Source organism: Plectropomus leopardus, chromosome 3 (assembly GCF_026936395.1).
Source record: "Plectropomus leopardus strain MGB_pleo_1.0 chromosome 3, ASM2693639v1, whole genome shotgun sequence".
NCBI classification, from domain to species: domain Eukaryota; kingdom Metazoa; phylum Chordata; class Actinopteri; order Perciformes; family Serranidae; genus Plectropomus; species Plectropomus leopardus.
The window spans coordinates 15,564,851-15,590,298 of record NC_142178.1 but is presented as its reverse complement, the minus strand read 5'-3'; the positions used below and the strand labels follow the sequence as shown (position 1 = coordinate 15,590,298).

The window sequence follows — 25,448 nt, the reverse complement described above, 5'->3', positions numbered from 1 at the left end:
GGGTGTCGCCTGACCGGATGATGACAGAAGTTTTCGGTTTAATGTGGCTACTTTTATCATGCAATCATCCTGCTAATAACCTCTGTAGTGCTCTGACCGCAGTCGGGACTCATGACTCTAATCTGCCTGGCGTTTTAATGAAATAACCTCATAGAGACTGTGGCAGACTGCAGTGCCATCTGGAAACTTTTGCTTTGCTGGAAGACCGACCCTTTGGCTCTTATTTGATCGGGGAGCAGAGCAGGATAGAGCCCGCTGGGCTGACCGAGGTGCCGCTATGGGAAACCGGGGAATGGAAGACCTGATTCCCCTCATCAACAAGCTCCAGGACGCCTTCAGCTCCATCGGCCAGACATGCAACTTGGACCTGCCGCAGATAGCGGTTGTCGGCGGCCAGAGCGCAGGGAAGAGCTCCGTGCTGGAGAATTTCGTCGGGAGGTTGTACCGTTTATATGTAACTTTGGATTAGTATAGCTTTGTGAATGGTGTTTTTTCTACTTTCATGACCGTAGACTGTGGCTGCTGCTGTTCTTTTAAGACAAACTGTGCCGAGCTGTTGCGTAAAAGTCGCCAACTAAGCACTTGGGTACGCGCTCTGTGTCGGTGCCTCCCAGTTCATAACGTTTTTTCTCTCCAAAGGATTCTTTCCATTTTGGAGCTGAGCTATTCACAACGCATTATTACGCATTTTACGCACGAGAAAACAGCTGTTGAATGAGAGACAAAAAACTGAGGAGAAAAAAATTGAAGGGATTTATAAAAGTAATTTTTGTCTTAGAGCTCCTCAGCCTATACAAATTTGACTTCCTCGGCAGGAATATCAGCACTGATCTGCTACTGCTTCATATTCTACCCACTCTGTCAAACATTTACTGAGGTTGTTTTTTCCTTGAGATTGCTTGCGGGCTGTAAATACATCTTTATAGGCCTTACATTACATAGGTCAGGTCAATGGTTTACTTTCCAGGGTGAGGTGCAAACAGACTGTTGGCAGGTTTGATGTGGTCTTTGTCAGATAGATGAAGTGTTGGAGTTTGTACAAATACCGACAGTGCAAATGAAAATGCAATGCTGAATAAGCTTTTGAGGTCGATGAATGAGTGTAAAGGAATCTGAATTTTGGATCCCCCTTTGATGACAAATAGAAGCAAACCAACTGCTACATGAATGCCATATGTTAGATGTTGAATGTGGAAAATAAGCAGTTTGTTTTGCAGTTAGAACAAAGAGACACACGCCTTTGGAGAATATCTATTCATGAGGAAAGGGAAGGGGAAGAAGACATGTCTGTGTTGCTGCCGCAGAGGCCTAAACTGCTTGAGATATCCGTGGCGTCTTTGTGTTTTTATCTCCAAACGAAGGTGCCCAGAAAAGGGATCGTTTTACTCTTCGACATGTCAGAATGATTTCACTTGTTGTCCAAGAGATAGGGAATGTTGATTAGCCAGCCAAGTCTCCTTTTTTCCTGTTGCCTTTTGTCTCCGGGTCCCAAGCAGTGGCTGGGGGAGACAGTAGGGGCATTGATGTGTTTGTGCTGGGGTCATCAGTGATGTCACCAGCTGCACTGTCATGTGTATATGACACACTGGGTACCAGATACCCACAGGAGGCTACTTAGCTGTTTTCGTGTTTGTTAATTCGCTTACTGACGTGCACAGGTGTTATACTGGCTCTGTTCATTTATTTGTTTTTAGTTATTTGGAGTAGGTTTAAATCAGTCAGGATTCAACTAACAATCATTTTAGATTTTGAACAATCTTTTTATCATTTTCCACTCATTGGTTCCTTAACTTGGGGGTAGGGACCACTTGAACGGGGCACATGATTTTTCAGAGTCACAGTATGATTAATAGGATACAAAACTACATAAAAGGCATTGTGTTTTGGATTGTTTGTCATTTTATTGTTTTGTTTGTGAAATATTGGATGAATTTACCTCTCGGGGCCTCTTACAACTATTCAAGCATATCAGTCAGAGTTGTATTGAAGGGAGATCTCTCTTTTGTGCTCATATGTTAGCTCCTACACGGGGTAGCCAGTAGACAGCTTCATTTACAAGAGGTCAAAAGTCAGAGAGGGTGGGGAAAAGGTTTCAACTCATTATCTATGGCATTGATTAATTTGATTATATATATTTTTTTATTAATTCAAATGTCTTCACCATGATTTGTTCAACCAACAGTCCAAAATGAAAACATTTCCAGTTTGCAATGAAGGAAAACATAAAGTACCAAATTCTAAGTCAAGAAACAGAATATAATATTTGACATTTTTGACATATTTCAATGACTGTAACAATAAATGAATACTCAAAATTCTTGTAGATGAATTTCATTACAAATTAGTTAATCAGACCAGGTGTTTCAGCTCTGGTTGGGAACCCCTGATTTATACCATTAAGTGTGAAAACATAGCCCAAAGAGCCCAAATCCTTATGTTTGAGCAAATGTTTGGTTGGGATGTTTACTAGATAATTGGCACAACGTTGTAATTGATTAACTGTCTTGTTGGCAATCAAATGGGGTATAACGATACATCAACCTGAAAGAATATATTGATTCAATAATCAATAACCCAACATCACTGACACAAAGTGAAAACATTGATACATATCTTCTTCTTTAAGACTCAATTATACTCTGTTTTCATACAAAAATAGATAACTTTGATTTCAGTCATTGCAATTATGACTGCTCACATGACTTTCATGCCCCCTTTATGTTGGCGTAGATAAATCCATTCGACAGCATTAGAGTGCAGAGCCAAATGTTTCTGACAAAAGCAAACAGTGGAAGAGGCTGTAATAATGCGTTGCAGACATCTGTGGTCTGTGAGGCCATTAAATACTATGAAACATGTCGACAGAGAATTATTTTTACGATCTTACAAATTCGCCCCCTTTCGCCATTCTTAAAATGTCTTCGTTGTGACTTACAGTTGCATCTCGCTTGGGCGCCGCTACATTGCCCCCCTGATCTGTGGTAGTATTCTGTCTGTATCTGTAAGCTTTCAGAAAACGTGCACAAATTGTGATAAAATGAATACACAGTATGCACAGAGGGCTCTGTCTGTGGCCGTATACGTATCTAACGTTGAGCATAATTGTGCCATTAAGAGATCCACCTTTATTTTAAAATCCGCAAAGCATGTCTGTGTCACCATTTCCGTCCACGCACACCTCCCTCCTGAACTATCAAACAGTGCTTGCAACCCAGTGCCAGGCACCAGATACCAGGAAAAGACAACTGAATCAATATCGAATCTTATACAACTGTCACACGTAAGCAAGCATACAGTCTAGTCAAAATTTAACACAAGAACCAACTGAATACATAAGCGTGCAATTATTGTATTGTTGTCCAAAGAATCAATATAAAATCGCATAATGATTAAACTTGTGATTTACACCCCTGTACTTGAATTATTCATGTCGTGCTTTCATAAGTGACAGGAAGAGATGAGGAAAGAGGATGGGAATCACTGTTGTGTAACATCCTGACTGCTCTGTCAGCAGTGGACAGCAGGCACAGGGTGTATGTGTGTACGTATGTATGGCCTGCTTACCTTACGCTAAAACTCAACTCAGTCTTTGCTGCTGACCTGGCAAATACACAGACAGAAGGACGGACAGACACAGACATGCTCTCACAGCCTGCAGAGATGGGTAGTCGGTGACCTGGAAATAATCACAATTCTATTGAACAGTTTCCATTCTGATGAACGTTGTGTGTTTGAGAAGGGGAAACAGGGAGACATGTTTCTTTCCCTTTGCACTATTTATAATGAATAGGGTTGTAAGGCAATCTTTGCCTTGCATCAATAATGCACACATGTACATGGGTGGACACTGGGGATCAATTTTAGAGCTTGTACTCCTATTTTTATAGAAGCGGACACGTATTCAGGACACGATATTTGAAAATAAAATGCTTTCAGACTTTTTTCAGTTTGTATTTATTTACTGAGAAGAAGCATCACGTTGCTAAATTATTCAACTGGGATCAGCGAGAGCACACATTTGATATAATTTGATGTGACATTGTTGTTATTTGATTTGACGTTGTTACAAATGTCTGTTAGCCAAACAGCCATTTGCTTGTCAGTACTCATGTCACTACGTCGTCTGTATGTATTAAACTTTGTGACTGTCTCTCAATCTTTCAGGGATTTTTTGCCCAGAGGATCTGGCATCGTCACTCGTCGTCCTCTCATTCTCCAGCTGGTTAACAATAAAGCAGGTAAGTTGTAAACACGAGTCACACAGTCTGGAAAGGGTCTGCACTCTTAAATTCAGGCTTTACAAGTCCTGGTCAGGTGTGTGATACTTGACACCTCTTTTTAAACCATGACAAGAGGAAAATGGTGGGTTGGTTGCTGGAGAGAGAGATTACAGATCCATCTGTTTGTATAGCTTCAATACTTTTGAACAAGGGGCAACCTGAAGCTGAAAAAAAAAATTGTAGTTCTTTGAATGGCCACTTGAGGCTGGATCCAAAAGTGAGTTGATCCTTTTAGACCTCCATGTTAAAATGCTCAACTTTACAGCAGAAAAAAACATGATTATAGCCTGAGACAAAAAAACAAATTTGTTCTCTAGCTTATTTTATTATTCATTAACTGCACAGGGTTGAATTTTTATAGAATTCATCTGTTTACATTTCATTAATGATTAAAGTTGCACATAATAAGGGCGCAGCTGCCTGAGTGACAGACTGTCTGCAAATAGATCCACCCGTCAGTCCTCCATAGCTTCACTCTCTCATCCAAATATGGTCATTTCTGGCTCCAAAAAACAGAAATGTTGAAAATGCCCAACTCAAGGCTTTAAAACAGGAGTCCACAAACCAATGGGTAATGTCACGGTAGCTACTACCATTATTTTATAGTCTATGCCTTCAATACAAAGTATCGATACTTTTGACAAACTTACTAGCTAACAGAGAATGAATAAGAATTAGTAAAAAGAGTCAACTCAAGCGCAAAAAGTAATAAAATGGGAAAAAGTGAAGGTCGATCATCAGCACAGCTGAGTGACCATGTAGTTGTACAGCTATCCAAATGTACATGTGAACGTCTGAGCAGCTGACAGACGTAGACGCGACCGTTCTAAAAAAAGAAAGTACAGTAAAATCCACATTATCGACATGTTCTATGCAGCTAACTTAGTTTCACTCCCTCTAATTTCCTACACTGTCCCTCTTTGTGCCATCTTCCCCTCTGTGCCCCCTTATCTTATTACATTTGTTTCTATATTCGTCTCCCATCAATCCATTGCGCTCCTTCCTGTCTAAATCTCTCATTTGCTCCATGCAGAGTATGCAGAGTTCCTCCACTGTAAGGGACGTAAGTTTGTGGACTTTGACGAGGTCCGTATGGAGATTGAAGCAGAGACTGACCGGATCACAGGATCCAACAAGGGCATCTCCCCCATCCCCATCAACCTCCGTGTCTACTCCCCCAACGGTAACACACACACATACAAACTCAGCCTTCTAGGTGCAATTTTTCAGCCTCTGACTGATTCCTTTCCTTCCTTCTACCTCATCAACATCTCTCAGTGCTGAACCTGACCCTGATCGACCTGCCAGGGATGACTAAAGTTGCTGTGGGAGACCAGCCTCCAGACATCGAGCACCAGATCAGGGACATGCTGTTGCAGTTCATCACCAAGGAGAGCTGTCTGATCCTGGCCGTCACCCCGGCTAACACAGACTTGGCCAACTCTGACGCCCTCAAGATTGCCAAGGAGGTGGACCCTCAGGGTAAGAGGACTTTTTGAGAGCTTGGAGAAAGTTTATGTGTAGGATGGTGCCAATATGTATGTCATTTGATACATTTTCTTCTGGATATTTTTATAAATGTAACCATTTTTGGCTCTAATTTGGTTAAAAACTAATTACTTTTGCTGTGTCTTGCAGCTATTATCACTCTTCTTTTTATAAATCTTTGCCTCAGTGCAGGAGCCTGCTCGTAAGAATAATTAACAGCTGCATTATTAAAACACTTCCTGGCAGCGTAGATGTGTTGAATAAGATTAGTAGAGATATAATTACATTTAATCAAACCCACCTTTGGCCTTATTTTGTTCAATTCAGATGTTTTTAAAGGTTCAGGGTTGTAGTAATGGTAAATGGACAGCATTTATATAGCGCTTTTCTAGTCTTAGCGACCGCTCAAAGCTCTGTACACCCTATTTATGCACTGGTGGCCAAGGCAACCATGCACTTACTCCCTGCTCATCAGGTAATCATTCACACACACTTAGACAAGATACCGAACCCTAAACTGCTCATATGACTTTGCATCAGTGTCTAAGGACAGATGTAGACTGCAGGGATGAGAGCTCAAACCACCAACTTTCCGAATGGTAGACTACCGCGCCACCTCCTGAACCCCAGTCGCCCCAGTAGATGGTTAACTTTTTACCAGCCAAACATCATCATGTTTGCATTGGCCATTGTGAGTATGTTACATGCTGATGTTATATAACATGCATATAACATACTGTTGGGCCTAATATCAGCCCAACTGAGCTACTAGCATGGCTGCAGATGGTAGTCTTGTTTTGATTTTTGAAGCAGTGTGTGCTTTGTGTAAGTTTGTGATAGGTCAGCGCAGACAGTAGTGTTGTTTTTTCCATTGGATTTTGAATTACTACAGAAAATAAGTCCTGTAGTAAAGAAATGTTTATGATTCTTGCACGTTTTGTTCAGCAAGATCATCATCAGAAATGAACATCACTGTTAGGATGTTTGAAGTGCAAATGAAATCACCAGAAGCAAAACGCATTATGCTATAAACAAACAACACCACGGTTACATGACGTAACATCAACACCACAAGACTGTAAAGCCAGTTCAGTACGATGACGTTCTGTAGTCTTATTTAGCCACTTGTTACCAACTGTCTGTTTTAACACACAACGGCTTTAAAGTTTGCAAGTAGGGTACTGTCTAGCTATTTTATGTTGTAGAACAAAATGTGAAAATCTCTTCAGCTTGTGTTAACCACAGACAACTCACTGACATAAAGACAAGGGAAATGCTGACTCATTTCCAGGATTTAGGACTCATTCCTGAAGCACTCTTTAGATTGCAATATACTGCTAACACACTGTTCCACTGTAGTTTATTAGAATTTAACTGCCTAAATAAAAGCATTACATTTTCTGTGTAAATCCTAAACTCCCCGTTCCATGTGTAAGTCATATATGCTCAGTCTCAGCAATGACACCTTTGTCTTTAGGTCTTCGGACAATTGGTGTGATCACCAAGCTGGACCTGATGGATGAGGGGACGGATGCACGAGACATCCTTGAAAATAAACTACTGCCGCTCCGCAGAGGTGAGACCACACACGCACAAATACTAACACACAAAAGCACCCACACATACACATTTTGCAATGAAATTCACCAATCTCATTGCAAATATCCAAATATTTGCAGATATACATTCAACTACACATTGGCTCTGAAATTAAACAATGACAATGATCTTAAATAGACTGAATGAAATATCATCATGTTTACATCCTCAGCAGATGAACAGCTTTTCTGAAACACAGTTCTTCAATATTAGCAGTCATCATAATTTAATATTTGGTTGCAAATCCTGTGCAAATCAATTAATGTATTTAGTTTACCACCCACAGAGAACAGCAGACATTTCTTCTGTCTTTAGGTTACATTGGGGTGGTGAACCGCAGTCAAAAGGACATTGATGGAAAGAAAGACATCCGCGCTGCTTTGGCTGCTGAGAGGAAGTTCTTCCTGTCGCACCCTGCATACAGACACATTGCAGAACGCATGGGCACACCACTGCTGCAGAAGACCCTCAATCAGGTGACACACACAAACACACATATAGACATGTGCTGCAGGTCTTTTGCAAAACTCACATAATTGTTGAGGATCAATTTGATGACTAATTTCCAGGGTTGAAAATATTATTTCTGGCTTGTGTTCATTTGTACTTTAAAGTTTTTGTCAAGAACATTTCTGTTTCAAGTGAGCCCTTACCAAAAGAGCACACATTAACAAAGTATAAATACAAATCTCCTCAGCATTTAAATACTTCTTTATGAAAAAATAAGCATTAAAATACTTCTAAGTAAAAAAGAAAAAAGAAGTGAATTATTTTTAAAAATACAATAATTTTGTGTCTCTCCAGCAACTGACCAACCACATCCGTGACACGTTGCCCGGGTTACGCAGTAAACTGCAAAGCCAGCTGTTATCACTGGAGAAAGAGGTTGAGGAGTACAAGAACTTCCGCCCTGACGACCCCACACGCAAGACCAAGGCCTTACTCCAGTCAGTACATGCACACGCCGTCGCACAAACAGATGCAGACAAACAAATACATCGTTTCAAAGCATTTCCTGTATTCTATGTACAATCTGTAGGATGGTGCAGCAATTTGGGGTGGACTTTGAGAAGTGCATCGAGGGGTCTGGGGATCAGGTGGACACCTCCAACTTGTCAGGTGGAGCAAAGATCAATCGCATCTTCCATGAGCGCTTTCCCTTCGAGCTGGTGAAGGTGACTAGTGATGTGAAGTTTTAATATGATTATCACCATTATGTTGAATGTAGATAAGTAGTTAGATTTAAGTCACATATTTGTGTATTTGTAATTTTACTTGACAGAGAACTCTATTTTTCAGTATTTCCTTTAACTGTGTCAAAGGATTGTCTGGCTGAACAAGTGGCTCAGGCACTCATAGGTTAATAACGTGCTCCACGACTGGTTTTATATTTACACTAACTGATGTGGCAATCTTTATAAATACCAGTGTCATACTGTTACTATGTTGCCCAAGCTCTCATAAATGAAACATTAACAAAGGGTACACAAACCCACAGACTATCCCTCTTGTTCAGCATTCATTTTGCATTGGACAAATAAAGTCTAAGCTTTTGCATGGTATTCTTAGATGGAGTTTGATGAAAAGGAGCTGAGGAAAGAGATCAGTTACGCCATCAAGAACATCCACGGAGTCAGGCAAGTCTGCAAACAGCACACTGCTCCGCACACACATTCCCTGTCTGTATGTCAGCTATCATGTCTGCCAGCCTTTTCTCTATTTGTTTTTGTCCATTCGGCTTCACAAAGACCTACAGTCTTCTCTGTCTCGAAGTGTCACTTTCTGTCTTAGTTTTCTTGTCTCCATTTAATGTGCTGTCTCTTCAGTCCATCTTTGTTTTTCTGTAAGCAGTTTTTAGTTAGTCTCCCTGGCTGCTTGTTAGCCTTATGGCTGTCTTCCACTCCACTGCTCCTCATCTTATCTTCCTCATCATCTGTCTGCTGATCTCTTCCCTCATCAGTGTGCCTGTGTGTCCATCTATCCCCCTCTTGTGCCCCATGTCTCTATGTCTGTCTTGTCTGTATGTCCTTCAGGACAGGCCTGTTCACCCCAGACCTGGCGTTTGAGGCCATAGTGAAAAAGCAGATCATTAAGCTGAAAGAGCCCTGTCTGAAATGCATCGACCTGGTCATCCAGGAGCTCATCAACACAGTCAGACAGTGCACTAATAAGGTATCGCTGCATGGTCTCCTGCCTGGCTGCCACACCTGTACATACACACCACAGAGACCAGCCAACTTAAGAGCTGCCAGGGGCCATTTTGGTGCCAAACTGTTTTATAAAGCAGCCGTTTTGGTTATGTTTTTTTAAAAGCTACAGTATGTGCTTTCGGTCATCATTTTGGCATGCTGGATTGAAAAGTAAAGTGGCTGAATTCAAAGGGAGGGTTCAGTTTTAACAGTCCTGCTTTAAAGTTCACTTGCATGAACATTAGCGGATATACAAGGCTGTACTGCAGTGCACTGGAGTGGTGTCTCTGAAAGGCTGTGTGGTTAGGAACAGGCAGGCTATTACATGTTCCTGTACAGGTTAATTACAAAACAAGCTGCAGGCTTGGTTTTAGGCTTCAATTGAAGCAAGACTTAAAGGAATACTTAACCCACAAAATAATTTGCGTGTCAATCACTCACCCTGTGTTATGTGTAATATGTGGAGAAAACTTTGTTTTCCTCACATGGTTCCACGCTGAACGAGGAGGCAGGGGTTTCTCAACAGAAAAACTACATCAGCACATTCATACAAACTTAACACAATGCATTGCGCAACATTAATGCTGAAAGGGATCTACAGGTTTTGGAGCAACATATGCTGCCATCAAATTCAGCATAACGTGGAGCAAGTAACTCAAATACAAATTGTCATTTTGAGGCTTAAATATTATTTTAAGTCTCGACAACCATGCTGGCTGGATGGTGACACGAGGAAATTTAAGAAATCACCAAATCATTAAGGATTCATTGTCTGGGAACAATAAATGCCTTTACAAAATGCCAATCTATCTAATAGTTGTTGAGATATTTTGCTCTGGACCAAAGTGGTTGACTGATTGACACTAAAATCCATGAAACCCTGCCGCTAGCATGAATAAAAAGCTATAGGCGGATTTTTAACATGCAAATGTATAGGAAGCTGAAATTTAAATGTACACTTTCTAGAACCTGCAGCTTGTTTTTGTTCTATACATGAAGTAGAACTAACTGAATACCTGTTTTTTTCTTGTATTCATCAATCTTCATCTTTTTTTTTCCTTTTGAAACTTTCTTTTTTTCTTCCAATTTATTCCATCCAACTTCATTTTTCTGCCTCCGTTCCCATTTTCCTCATCACGGCCCCATGCTACACCACCTCCTTTACCTGACATTAAACCTCAAACTCCCATGATGCCTCACCACAGGACAGGCCTGTTCACCCCAGACTTGGCGTTTGAGGCCATAGTGAAAAAGCAGATCATTAAGCTGAAAGACCCCTGTCTGAAATGTGTTGACCTCGTCGTCACCGAGCTTGCTGCCCTGATCAGGAAGTGCACTGAAAAGGTAAACAAGAAGAGTGGAGGGGCGGATTTAAAAGTGATCAATACAAAGAGACAGTGAAAGGAAAAAAGTAATACAAGTAAAAGGTGATGGAGGGCAATCAATGGAAGGAAAAGAGAGTAATAAACTAACTTGTCACTGTCTGTTGTTGATCGTTCCCCCTCACCGCTGCTTGCACTCAGCACCCGTTCCACCCACTTCTCCCTATGGTTCCCTCTTTAATGACGAATCTAAAAGAGCCCTTTCTGATCCTGGACCTCTACCAGCCCACTTACCTCATCAGTACTGTGATTGGTGATTTATTTAACACCCCCTCACCCCGCCTCACTTATCAAATCAAATCCCCGCTCTCAAACTAATAGTCCTTTTCCATAGTCATGTGCTGGCTTGGCATGACTCGGCACTTTAGCCCGGCACAGCTGTCATTTTCTCTCCATACAGCAGTACTACCATCTCGAAGGCGCCAGAACGATCTACTCTTTTTCACAAAGTGAAAAAAAAACATAACGCAGTTTGCATAAAAAAAAGTCATAGATACTTTTAAGCACTAATGACTAATTAAGATACAATTTAGCATTTGTCATGCAAGAGAGCCAATGAAAATACATGGTCAGTGTTACCATGTTGACATTTAAGGTATTTTGATTGACGGACGTCAAATCATGCATTGAAGAAAACAGTCCACCTTAAAAGTTACAAGTAACTGCTGGTAGTCTTTAATCACAGTAAATAAAATATTTTTATAAAATATGTATCACTCTTCTTAAGTTTTTCTTTTTTGATTTGTGATGCATTTTATTTAAACATTAATGGTTTGGGTTAGGGTTATTGCCTGTGTCCAGAGCTCTGCCTTTTTTTGTGCGACAGCTCCGAGCACTTTGCGTTGAAAATCTCTGAACTTTTCAGGAAGGCGCGAGTAACATCACTGCAGCTTCTTTAGCTAAGCAACTGTCTTTCCTCACAACAAAGACAGAAAAATCTATTTTTTGATGAGGTGCTGGAATAAAGCGCTCCCGAGCCACCACTTTTGTGCTGAGGTAAAACGCTATCTGGACGCAGGCCCTTAGATTGCAATGCACAGAGGGAGCTGAAACACACAAATTGATTGGATGACATTGAATCGTCACTGAATTTTGACACTGAGTAATGATAACGAAGCCCATCTGATGTCACTGCAACACGATTGGAGGCCATTGTACGTGCTGTCAGCATCACTCTGGAGATGTACAATCTCAATTGTGGCTCAGTGTGTTTAAACTGGTAATGGAGACTCAAATCGACACAGCTTAATTTGATTCATCGCAGCAAAAGGTGCCGATGGAAAAGCACTACAAGAAATTTGTCTGCTTGGAAAATGGCTCAACTGTGTCTGTTTTTCACCCTGTGTTGTCAAGACAGATTTTAATGTATTTACCCTGTGATACACTCTTTCCTGAACCACACCAGTAAAGCACTCCCCACCAGCCTCCATCAAACCCTACTCAAACTTCATCTCTTTCTGGACTTTAACCTGATCCTTCTTTCCTACTTCCTCCCTGATTTGTTGAGACTCGTTATCAGCTTGAGATGACATTCTGCTAATGCACACTGTTTCCTTACACTTGCTATCACAACATCTATATAGCTGACAAAAAATCTCAAGCTGATATGGAGCTCATTAGTGCATGCCTTCTCAGTCTCCATGTGTGAAATGTCCTGCCTCATACTGTGTTTATATCGTATAGTAACTGTCAGTGGTCGGGTGTAGCTGCTTATGAGGATACACAGTGTTCACAGTGTTGTGTAAGGCTACACAGGTGTGTCCTGTAACGGTCCCTGCAGCAGTGCGTGTGTTTTCTGTGTGTGCTTCTACAGCTGGGATCGTACCCTCGGCTGAGAGAAGAGACTGAGAGGATCGTCACCACCTACGTCAGAGAGAGAGACAGCAAGACCAAAGACCAGGTGTGTGTGTGTGTGTGAGATAGAGAGAAAGATGCAGCCAATCTGTATTTCTGTACAGTCTCACTTCTTTGTGTACATAACATGTGTGATGTTTTGCCCCCTCAGGTGCTGCTGTTGATTGACATTGAGCTCTCCTACATCAACACTAACCATGAGGACTTCATTGGATTTGCCAAGTAAGATACTTAGTCAAGATACTTAAGCTTCATTAGGATTAGAGAAAGACGTCTATCCTAAAATTTTCCAAATGTGAAACGATAAGGGGCAGCATGGTGATGCAGTGGTTTCTTTTAATGACCACTGATAAAATTAATTAATGAAAATGTGTGCGTATTACATTGAGCCAACACCAGGAAAGGCAGTCTTCAATACATGCAAAGAAAGTGGTAAGAGGAAATTTTACTTTGTAAAACTTCAGGAACTATTTTTACTCAATTATTTTTTTACATTTAAATTTTTAATGAACGAAAAGTTGCAGGGAACTTGCTGTATTTGATACAGTACTGATATAGTACTGTATTTCTGATTAAACATTTGCTAAAGGCGTTTACACAAAGTTTTGTGTTGGAGTTTGTTATATTCCAAATTCTTAATTTCAACAGAAATATTTTCATTTTTATTGTAAATACATATTGTTTACAAATATCGGTTATCGGTCCCATTAAGGACTAATAATCGGTATTGGCCCTGAAAACCAATATTGGTCGACCCCTACTTAAAATAACTCAAAGTTCACCGGGTTTGACACAGTTCTGAGCAATGGTCTCCTGGGAGAAAGTCGTGTGTTTGTTCGACCCATCCTCAAAAATCAACCTGCATCCTTACGCAGCCTTTCAGTCTTTATACTACATCCTTTTTTACTCCTATCAGTGGATTGGTCACAAGTGGGCAGCCCTCCTGATAATGTCAGATATACATAAATGACTGGCTCATACCTATGAGGGGTACATATGAATTGTGGTACCTTACTATCCTAGGTATACATACTAACAGTGCACAGTGCCGTATAAGCCTGATCCAAAAAATAATCAGCAGATTAATCAATAAATCAATCAGTAAGAAAAATCATCATTAGGTGCTGCCTTAATCTCTTTAATATCCAGTCAGTCAGTCAATAGGGATTGATCAGTCAAATGTTGAAGACCAATTTTCTGGCCAATTGATACTTTTAAAATGTTTTCTTGTGCTGGGAAGAAATTAAACAACAAAAGTTTAGTCACCATTAGCACAGCCCAACCAATATTAGAGGCCAATGCTTATGTCAGTTTTAGTTAAAAATATTCATTATCTCAAACATGTCTGACATTTCTGTACCGGAATTTTTTTCACTTATCTCAAATAAGTAAAATATTGGTTAATATTGGCAATTTTGGCTTTTACATTTACCACCACTATTTGTGTTTTTAAAAGTGCCAAGTCAGCATTACAGAGAAGAATTTGTAGAAGTGTTGTACTTCTGCACTACGAGTTCTTTAAAGGAATACTAATACATGTACAAAATCTCAACAGTTAGATTTTTTGCAACTACTATTCTCCATCTCCGACTTTAGGTACAGAAAAACATGAAGGCGATAATAACTTGTATGATAAAGTGTACTGTATATTATTTTTGAAATGTTTTGTTAGTAGCTGAAATGATGACTCAATTGTTTGGACAGTGGACCAAAATGAGTGGATTTGCTGCCTTTGATCATCAAATGTGACAATAAATAGACTGTCTTTGGGGTTTTAGACTGTTGATCAGACAAATCAATACGAAGGCATTAAGGCTTTAAGATATTATGATGGGCACTTTTCACCATTTTCTGATGCCTTCCAGACCAAACTAAGAATACAAAAGGCAGAATAATAAATAATAAATAAAAAATAGTCATTAGTTGTAGCTCCAGGTAATAGTGACATTAGAAAAATATGAACAATATCATGTGGTTTAATTTGTGGATATTATACCACAGTTTATCTTGTTGAATGCCTCTCCCGCAGTGCTCAGCAGAGAACCGCTGCCAACGCCAACAAGAAGAGAGTCATGCCCAATCAGGTACCTCCCCGTTAAAACAGATCACAGCCACATAAAGCCCTCACACCACTGCAGCATCATAGCAGCTGCTTTCTCCTGCTGTTTGCTTTTTATTTCTTGTTCTTTGTTGTTGTCTCAGCCCGTCTTTCCTTTCATTGTTGCCCTCTGTTGCCTCACATTTACACACTCTTGTCTGTGCCTGTGTTGTCTTTTCTCTTCATTTCCCTTTTCCTCTTTCTCCTCCTCTGTTCCTCCTTTTTTACGGCCCAGGGAGAGATTCTTGTAAGTATCGTACCCCCTCCGCACCTCCACTGGTCACTTCCTCTTTGGGTGGGTGGGGGAGTCAACGGTCATTCAGGCCATGTCGAGAAACGAGATTTGATGAAGAAGAGGGAAGTGAAAAATTTACACTTACAAATTGATGAGAACTGGATTTTACCAAGATAGTGGCCATTTATTCCAGTTCTACAAGTTTCTCACCCAGTCATTAGGCTGAAAAAAGTTTTTTTCTCATCCTTGTTTTTCTGTATTTTTTTGATTATGTGGGATATGTCTTGTTATCCATGTCTCTGTTTGAAACACAGCAGTATGTCACAAAAAGCAACAGCCAGCAGTTTTAGCTGCGCTTAAGCCCTCATTAAAACGTTTTTATACTGGGTCAGCCTGCAGACTCTCAAAATCAGCTGTATTTTGCAGTGAGACCATTGACTCATTTAACAAAGAAACGCATGCATGGGCATAAAAGGGACCTACTTAAAATTAGATTGGGTGAAATAAATTACCAAAGAAAAACTTCTCTTTGGTGCCTAGTTTGTCTGTGTCTGAACAGCCCTGATGATAACGGTGGCCTAGGAAGAAAATGCTTTTTAGGCGGCGTGGGAATGTTTTATTGCGGCACGTCACCTTGGCACTGAGACAAATTGGTGCGCGGCTGACTCTCCAACTTTATAATACATTAATCGTTACAAAAACCCATGCTGGGGTATTGCACATGTCCGCTTATTATCCCTGTGTGTCTGTTCCCTTTGCCTTCTTGTCCGTCAGTCTGACAGAGAGAGGGATGCAGAGAAGGTGACTTTTCATTGAAGCAAACGTTTTTATGTTTTTGTTCTTTTGTTGTTGTTTTAATGTATAATACTGTTGCACGTGCATGGCGTTTGTTCTGTATTTTGATGCCAATTCTCTATGTTTTTGTCATTTCATCTGTTTTTAGTCTTCTGTTTACTCTCTGCAGACATATATTACTCCTCTTGTGGGGTGTGTAGTTTAGTCAACTGTTGGGCTCTCGTGTGCAGGTGATCCGCAGAGGCTGGCTCACGATTAACATCAGTATCATGAAGGGAGGATCCAAGGACTACTGGTTTGTCCTGACTGCTGAATCTCTCTCCTGGTACAAAGATGAGGAGGTAAGACTGCTTATAGGGAAGTAAACGCTTGAAAAATGTGTTGTTTACTTAGAAAATAAAATATCACGTTAATTTTGACCAAACACCTTAATATCAACATTATAGAGTTGACTGTTGGTGCTTTCACAAAATATTTACACAATGAGATTTTTGATAAATATTCATCAGTAATGTGGACGTAATGACTAAAGACATAATAGAAAGAGCTAAAAAAAGGCTGACTTCACTCTTCTGGGGCTGTAATCAACCAAAGAAAATCCTGGTCAATTGAAATCAATAGTAATCCATACATTTGACACTAGATGTCGTCTGATCTTTTTTTAATCCATTGTCCGATTAAAAATGAGAGTTGAAAAATGTTTACTTTGAGTGAAACGTTGCACTCAAATCACGGTGGAGAAGGGGCAAGATTAATACCACAAAAACCAACCATCACAGAGAAGAAATACAAGTAGTGAAAAACAACTGCTGTTTTTTCAGCCGGGAAAAGAAAGACTTTGGTGGACACAAGGCTTTACTTACTATCCAAACAATGAGAATTTGGTCTGACAATCAACTGACCACAGGTTTACACCCGACATCTTACTGGAACGCAGCCTTTAAAACCAGGAAAAGACATCACTTAGAAAATATGATATCAATATATATCAATCAATATAATCCCCAGCCCTACTCATTTTTAATGTATGGAGAGGAAGTGGGCTTGTTTTTAAGGACAAAACTTCCAGCATCTCATAAAGTAATTACAGAGTTATCACTATAACACACCGGTAAAACTGTAGTCATCCTGTGTCCCAGGATAGTAAAATTTTACTTTGTACTCACTTGCTCTGGTGAGTTAATTGTTTATTTGCTATAGTCTGCCATCTTTTATAGTTGTCACCACATCTCTGGTTGTTTTAACAGGAGAAAGAGAAGAAGTACATGCTGCCTCTCGACAACCTGAAGCTGAGAGACGTGGAGAAGGGCTTCATGTCCAGCAAGCACGTCTTTGCCATCTTCAACACTGAACAAAGGTAAGGATGCTACGATCCTTGAAAACAATCATGTTTATGATGTTGTATCTGTTGTAATCTTTGGTCAATGTGTGTGTGTCTGACAGGAATGTGTACAAAGACCTGCGTCAGATTGAACTGGCATGTGACACTCAGGAGGATGTAGACAGCTGGAAAGCTTCGTTCCTCAGAGCTGGTGTTTACCCAGAGAAAGACCAGGTACGCCAGAAGCTAACTAATACTGTAGGCAGTTAACAAATAGTATTTACAAAGAATTCCAGCATTTCTTTAAATGTAGCCTAAAGATATTTAAAGACACACAGCATATTGTGGGAAATTATGAGAGTTTTGTTTGCTCTTTGCATACACTCTGGTGAAACTAGTTTGCGGTCCAAATTTTAAACAAAAATTGTTTTACCTTTTTTTCTTCCTCAATGTGTCTGGAGTACATTTGTAGAGCACAAGAGGTGTTTTTTTAGCAAAGCCCTATTCCACAACCACACTGTGTGCAACTGCTCATTCAATTCACTGCCCCGCTGGTCTAGAAAGCACACTGGGGGATCCAATATCCAGGCCACAGCTATCCACTGTTTGCTTTCCACGCTATTATATATTCAGGTCACTTACTAAGGAGAGTGCATCCAAAAAGATCTATGATTCATGGTCAAAAAATATTGGTGTGGGGTGGATGGAAGGCTTAAATCGAGAAAGATTTGCCCTAAACTGTAGAGCTTTGCCTACTGTTCATTTAAAATGCAGTTAAAGCTCCTTACACTGCTTCAAATCCTTAGTACTTCTCTGTAAGAGTAAGTAGTCAATCAATCAACAATCAAAGATTAAAAAAGACATCTTAAGTTATTATTTATGTGACTTTAAAGTGCTGTACAGGAAATTCAGAGCATTAACATAATAAACCACTATTTGCCAAGTAAAGATAAAGTGGAGATCACTCTGTGAGTGTTGTAATCTGAGCTTCTGTGTTTGTTGTTGTGGTAACCAGTCTGGCGGTGTGCATGCAAGCATTTATGTGTTTTCCACTGGCTAACTAATCGCTGCCGCTCTGCAATTTGCTCATGCAGTGCCGAAAACGCTATCCCAACCCACAGTGCCAATGCTGAAGCATAGCTTCCGGTTTCCCCCCGTGTTAACACTGTTAGCTCTGTCAGCACTGTTGCTGTTATTAGGCTTCTTTTTGGAGTTAGCACCATTAGCTGCTAGCTCCTTTAATGTGACAGTTTTGGACCAGAACAAATCTATAATAGTGAGAAAAATTCTTAAGAAATCTACATACCACGATACCATCTACAACGCTGCCTCAGTTAAAGGTACATTATTATAACCTCTTCCATTGTCGCCTCATTTGCTGTTGTCAGAAACATTTAACCCTGCCCTCTATTGGCTGTATTATTTATATCTGTGGGTGCAGTGCCGTTTCCAATGTTTTAAACGGATATATATTTTTTTTTATACATAAAGGAGGTAGAAATGAACCCTTACCATTATGTGGGTGTGCTTCAATCAGATGTGACTGACATTGACTTAACACCCCACCAGTTGCCATGAGATTCTGATTCAAATATTGCTTAATCCTGATGGGTCCTCAGAAGTGTGTGACATCCCATTTTCACTTTAAACCCATACTAAGTGCACCAACAAAACAGAAAACTAATTTATTTCAACCTATCACACAAACAAAACATCTCTGCTGTAGTACCCTTTACTTCTCTTTCTTTTGTCTCTGTCTACTCCAGCCTGAAAATGAAGATGCCATGAATCCTAGCGACACCGTGTCCATGGACCCGCAGCTTGAACGGCAGGTGGAGACCATCCGCAACCTCGTGGACTCATACATCGGCATAGTCAACAAGTCCATCAGAGACCTCATGCCCAAAACCATCATGCACCTCATGATCAACAGTGTAAGTGCTCAGCTCTAACTTTTTTCTTTTGTTAAACTATAGATCTAGAGAGGCATGATAAATGAAAACTTAGGTGGGAAGTCTTTCAATAATAACATGGGTCGCTGAACTTTCTTTTTCCTCCTATTTTCAGGCGAAGGACTTCATCCACTCTGAGCTACTGGCCTATCTGTACTCAGCCGGTGACCAGGGCAGTTTGATGGAGGAGTCAGCAGAACAAGCTCAGAGGAGAGACGAGATGCTGAGGATGTATCATGCTTTGAAAGAGGCCCTAGTCCTCATAGGAGACATCAGCACCACCACTGTCTCAACCCCAGTGCCTCCACCGGTAGATGACAACTGGATTGCCAAGGACCCAAGGTAACAAACATGAATAAACACAAATATATCAGCTCTTATAAGCTTACTGCAGTCTGTACTTGTGTTAAATGGCATGAAATGTCAGTGCAGACATGCCAAATTATGTTTGACGTCATTTAGAAAAAAGTGTCACCATTACATAGTTTGACCACCAGAGGCCACTGACATGTTGAGGTTTTTTCTTACTGTATAATATCCTGCTTCATGTATCCTGGTCATGGTTCTTAAAAAAGTCAAGATGGTATCAAGAGTACTGTTAATGTTATGTGTTTACATGAAGAAAAATCACAACGAAATCTAGAATCAGCCAGGCTACAACAAAGGAAATCACAGACCACCTGTTTTCCACTGCACTCACTCAACTTCTCTGAGGAACACTACAGAGCAGTGTGGAGTGACAAGTCAGTTCTTTTGGTTGCACTTGATAATTACATTAAGACTGCCCAAGGGCAAGTCAGAGCAGGGACATTTGCACACGACTTTTGCACACTGACTTTTCCAAGCCTGGAAAATTAGACTGTCAAATTCCATGACTTTTCCAGGTTTTCCATGACCATGCAAACCCTGTATCACTGTAATTCCTCAGGTTTAAACACTACTTATTGCACTGACAAAGAGGAAAATTATGTGAAATTATGCTATTTGTTTAAAAAAACAGAATAAAATCACATTTGGTGTTTGTTTATGGCTTCACTTATGGTCTCCATCTCTCGAACAAAAATATTTACCACAGCACTTTTTATACCACTAGTGAAAACTGAAAATCACAGGGAAACGCCCTTTAAACTGTCTGCAGGTAAACTCCGGACACCTTTAAACTCCAAAGTTTATGGCAAAATCGCATTTAACCTGGCCAAAAAAAATCAATGTGACACTATAACACATTGTCAGTGAACATATTCGAAATGTATTAGGCCTAATTAAACTCATAACAAAACTATTGGCATCAAACAACAACAAATATAATGGTTTACTCCAGTGGGCAAAATTTAACACAAAAACCAGCAATAAGCAAAATAATAATCCCTGTTGCAGTCTGAACGCAGCTCGTGCGTGAAGTTAACAAATCTGTCTGAACGTCACTTTCACTCACCGGAGCAAAGCGGTTTACTCACAGTTCAAAAGTCTCCGAAATCCACAGGCAGATGTGAGTCCAGTCACAGTCCCAGTGGCGAGGATGAAGGACAGCAGCTGATCTCCCTCGGAGCCGGAGGAGCACCGTGCTTTCCTGGTAACACGGGACCTGGTGACCTGATCTGGTGACCCGGCGGGTTTCCGTCCATTCAGTCGTTAGCGAGGAGCTAACAGATATGCTAGCAGCAGACGATATCTTACAAAGCTGACAGCTGCTGGCAGGAGCACTGTACGGCTAACAAACTTTTAGCTGAAGAACACAGTTCTCGTGAAGGATTTTTAACTATAACCAATGAGTAACTTGGCTCACTTTTTGTAGCTAGTCGCTACATTAAAGGAAGAAAAACACACTTGTCGCAGCGGCGCCATAGCACCTCTCTCAGTCACTCACTCACGCTCTCTCTTAGCCCCGCCTATCGACCAATCACAAGTTCAGACACGTGACGTCTCTCTATATATTGACTAATCACAGGCAAATAAAACTTTAGCAAGGTAGTCTGTCACACGCAGGGTGTTAAGGGCTGTACGCTCAAAACAAACTATAGACAGGTTACCCTTGAAGGACTTTTCAAAACATTTTTAAAATGTCACACCAGACAAATTAGATGTATGCATTTTTAGAAATCCCTGTTTCTCAGCTGATGAAAAGTACATGATTAATTTAATTATTTTAGCAAAATGTTATAGACATTAAATTATTTGGCGAAAAAACTACCCTCGTTTTATATTTTTAGAGACACTGATTTTAAAAAACAGCCCACTTGTTAACAATTGAAAATGTAAAACTAAAACAAAAAAAGATACATTTCAGCTTTAATTCCATCTTTTTACCAGACCCTGAAGATTTTTAATTTTGTAATGTTTCTTTATTTCCCCTACATTTTAATTATGATACAATTGAATTTATTTATTTTTTATAATGAAATGTTCTTTTATTTTGAAAATATCCAATGTATAAGTGTTGAATGTTTCAATAGTTTGAAAAAAAGGTTACTCTTAAAGGGAAATATCCATATAGCCAATATCCATTTGCAATATGTACATCAAGTACATCAAGCAAGTAATACATCAGTGGGTTCTACGAGGGGTTAAATGCACAGAACCTTACCAGGAAGTAACTATGATGATGGTGTCAGAACATATATGTCCTATGACATCAACATATAAAATAATATTAAATTATTTTTACCATTACCATTCCTTGTAATCCTCCATGATCCTTTTTGTTTCATCTCAACAGTCTATAGTGGATTTAGGAATTCTTTTTTTGAAATGTAACTCTTTACTAATTAGCATTCTGTCTCTGTCTCAGTCCCCCACCGGGGTCCCGCCCCACCTCGGCAACAGCGCCCCCTCCTAGCCGACCCCCAGCGGCAAGGGGGCCCACCCCGGGCCCTCCACCCCCTCTAAATCCCTCACCTGCTTTCGTAGCACCGCCCGTGCCGTCTAGACCCCCAGGCCAGACAGCCTACGCAGGCGATCTCAACTCTGGTGTGGTGCCTCTTGTCCCTTCCAGGCCGGCTCGCGTGCCTCCTGCACTGCCGCCCGGGATTCCCAGGTAACATCACACACACACACACACACACACACACACACACACACACACACACACACACACACACACACACGGAATCTAATGCTTTTTTGTGCTTTGGTATTGGTGGATGTTGCTGGGGCATTTGAGGCTGCTGGTGAAGGGTTGTACTGTATATTCTGGCTTTTGGTGTTTTGGGAATCTTTGGTGCATGACTATCTGATAATTTTTTGCCTTGCATGTTTCTTCTCCCCCTCCTCCTCCTCCTCCTCCTCCTCCTCCTCTCTCTTCTTGCAGCAGAAGACCCCCGGCTGCTCCCAACCGACCCACTGTCATACGTCCATCAGAGCCCTCCCTGCTTGACTAGAAACAAACACACACACACATATAAAAACGCCTTTCTCCTTGTTTACACTTTTATATTTCTCTAGAGCAGATTCTTTTTTTCTCATGTATATTCCTATAACTACAAACTTTGTCCTACTGTAACTGATAATCTGATGCTGTTTCAGTCTGTGCATTTCAGAAGCATTATGTATGTAATTTTGACTTTATGTGTAGGTAGTTTTTTTTTTAACAAAGAATATGATGACATTTTCTGCATTCAGTATTATGAAAAGGGATAAATTTGATGATCTTATTGACTTTAAGGTTATGAACCAGCAAGTCACCTTTAATTTTTTTTCATTTGAAATGAAATGTGTCTTAAAACAATATTCACAACTTTTATATAATGGTAAGAAAACTATATTAGAAGTAATTCTTCTGGTGAGTTGTGTACTTGTTAACGTTTTTGTCAGTAATCTTACACACTAAGCACCTCATTAAGTAAGCAGCACTTTTTTTCTTCTTAGTTGGTAGATTTTCAAAGCCCACAAATGAGCTTATTAAAATCAGACTGACCAGTGGAATTTGTATGCTTCAATATTTTTGGCTAATTACTTTTATTACAAGATTTTTCAAACATAATATAGTTAGATTTCTGTGTTTGTCTTTTGTGGACCAATTAAAAATGAGAGAGAGAGGGTGGAAGGGTGTTGGGAGAAAGCACAGCAGCAGTGGGCGTGCAGCATCTTCCAGATACTGATAATTACAGTCGTTGAGGTGACCTTGACCAGCGAAACGTCCCAACAGTTGTCTCCCACCACCAACGCCTCGAGCAAAAATCATTTTGTAATTACTTCTTATCACCTTAAAAAGCCATAATGAGAAAAAAGGATCATGGAGGAGAAAGTGTGTCTCTTTCAGAAGGTGTATAAAGTGATGGACTGAATAAAGGAACAGCAAAAGAAGGTGTGGTGGCTGTTGCTTGTTTTCGCATTCACTGCCTCATTTCTTTCTGAACCTTTCAATGATATGTTGTCGTTGGATCTGCCATTTCCACGCACATGACAGTAACCATGTAGTGCATGTACTTCCTGTCACCGTATGACGCCTTTAGCGTACAGCTCAGTGAGTACTATGTATACAACAGGTCACCTTTGACTTGCACAGCAGCCAGATGGAGACAGCCATGCAGAACAAGAACGTTTCACTTTACTGTGTGCAGCCTGGCATGACCCCACTCCCTTCCTTTGTGCCTTACTGTATGATGGAGCTGTGGGTTGCCATAGTAACCGTGGTTGCCAGTGGCAACACACAGCAAGGACAGTGTTACTCATTGCTTTTTGGGCTTCTTATAAAGCCAGGCAGAGATGAATAAAGGTATGCAATCCTTCTCGTTTTCTACAGATCTTTTCCCTGTCCCCTGTCAGCTGGCACTGATCCACTTGTGATCCGAAACTGAGCATAAAATTCTTATCATGATCTCTTTTTTTCATGGTCTTCTCATACAGGCGACCTCCACAAGTTCCCTCTCGTCCCAACCACTGGTGATGGAAACTCAGATGTCAAGCACTCCGACTTGTAGCCATGCAACACGCTCGGGCAGCACAAGCTGGAAGAATCCAGCTTTTTGTCCTGGTTCTGAAACTTGTTTTGTTTTTGTATAAAACATTTAAGGAGGAGAAAGATGCAGAATTATAACAATGGTTGTGACTTTTTCAATCCTGCCTATTGCCTCAGTCCACAACAAAAAAATGATCTCACTGCAAATAAATGACTTAATACACAAATACAGATATCCTCTGTACATACAAGTATGTTATTAAGCTTACGTGGTATCTCTACTGTATGATACATGCTGTCGATAAGGGGTGCTCAACTTGCTTTGACGGGGGCCTCCTTTTTGCAAAATGAAAAGGGGCCAGGGGTCAGTTGATAAACAAATATTAATATTTTTCAGATAAAATTAACATACATGCAGGATTTAAGGATATTCGGACCTCTGTTGAGGGATCCAGCAGATCCACTCCTCGCACTTTTTTTGTTAGCAAGCTCAATTTTGATCTGTTTTTATGCACGGTACCTCATTTATATCCAAAGTTAAAAAAAACAACAAAAAAAAACAAAAACAAAAAAAGAATCACTTTCTTTTCAGTGTGAATAAAAAAATTGGTCAGTGGGCCACCTGGCACCCTTTTCCTGGCCAAATTCTAATTATCTGTTTATCTTGTTGCATATAAGTACTACTGAAATACTCTGTGTCATGATTCCTCACTTAAAATGTGTGCCGAATTTGAGGGTGGATGAGTCAGATGGGAAATGGAGGAAAAGCCGTTTGCCAACTTAAAACATCAAGAAGCTGTATCTTGAAACTTTCCAAAAAGCATAGACTAAACAGCATGTTGTTTTTTACTCCTTCGACACTAAAGAATAAAGTAATTCACACTTCTGATACATGTTTTTTTCTTTTAATTCTAGATACTGTATCATGTGCAATTAGTTTAATGATTTAGATCTAGCCTAGATCTAATGAATAAGGCTCTCTCTGGTAGCCACATTCATCACTTCACACTGCGTTATAAAGCAGAAATTCCTCAATGTAGCTACAAAGTCAATATGCTAATCTCAACAAATCCAGTGTTTTTCAGACAGTTTTACTCACAGGCAAGAGCAATGTTTTCATGCTGATACTTTAGGTATCTGATCAAATATACCTGGTAGTTAACCTTTATACCAGCTTCAATTTAATGTCAGGTAATGTCAAAGTTGTTTTAGAAAATGTTGGGTTTTTTTAAGGTCAGACATTAGGGGGAGCTACATAAGCAGAAATAAAGTGTGTCTACACATTTGGTTTCCTGGATGCTTCCTCTACAAGGGAAAAATACTGCACTGTCACAAGTAGGGTTTTGTGAAAAACAAAT

General features: G+C 40.2%; 1 protein-coding gene across 5 annotated transcripts; it reads left to right on the top strand.

The window, feature by feature from the left end:
• Positions 1-24,979, top strand: LOC121941810 (dynamin-2-like). 5 transcript variants are annotated; one of them, XM_088075708.1, is made up of 20 exons: positions 1-438; positions 4,165-4,238; positions 5,314-5,463; positions 5,559-5,762; positions 7,246-7,344; positions 7,683-7,843; positions 8,172-8,314; positions 8,407-8,542; positions 8,937-9,004; positions 9,401-9,539; positions 12,752-12,838; positions 12,944-13,014; positions 14,822-14,876; positions 16,151-16,261; positions 17,168-17,277; positions 17,364-17,475; positions 19,008-19,175; positions 19,309-19,535; positions 21,982-22,227; positions 24,039-24,979. In XM_088075708.1, the coding sequence occupies exons 1-20, from the start codon at positions 278-280 to the stop codon at positions 24,076-24,078; spliced, it is 2,562 nt and encodes an 853-aa protein (XP_087931834.1). In that variant the 5' UTR covers positions 1-277; the 3' UTR covers positions 24,079-24,979. The 5 variants fall into 5 exon arrangements, with proteins under 5 accessions (XP_087931834.1, XP_042340624.1, XP_042340625.1 ...); XM_042484690.2 differs by lacking the exons at positions 9,401-9,539; positions 24,039-24,979 and adding exons at positions 10,762-10,900; positions 22,504-23,495; XM_042484691.2 differs by lacking the exon at positions 24,039-24,979 and adding an exon at positions 22,504-23,495.
• Positions 24,980-25,448: the final 469 nt, after the last annotated feature.

Coding starts and splice junctions, on each gene's coding strand:
- LOC121941810 (XM_042484689.2), top strand. CDS start 278: ATGGGAAACCGGGGAATGGAAGACCTGATTCCCCTCATCAACAAGCTC. Junction 7,345..7,682: donor ACTACTGCCGCTCCGCAGAG/GTGAGACCACAC, acceptor TTCTGTCTTTAG/GTTACATTGGGGTGGTGAAC. Junction 19,176..19,308: donor TGCACCTCATGATCAACAGT/GTAAGTGCTCAG, acceptor TCCTATTTTCAG/GCGAAGGACTTCATCCACTC.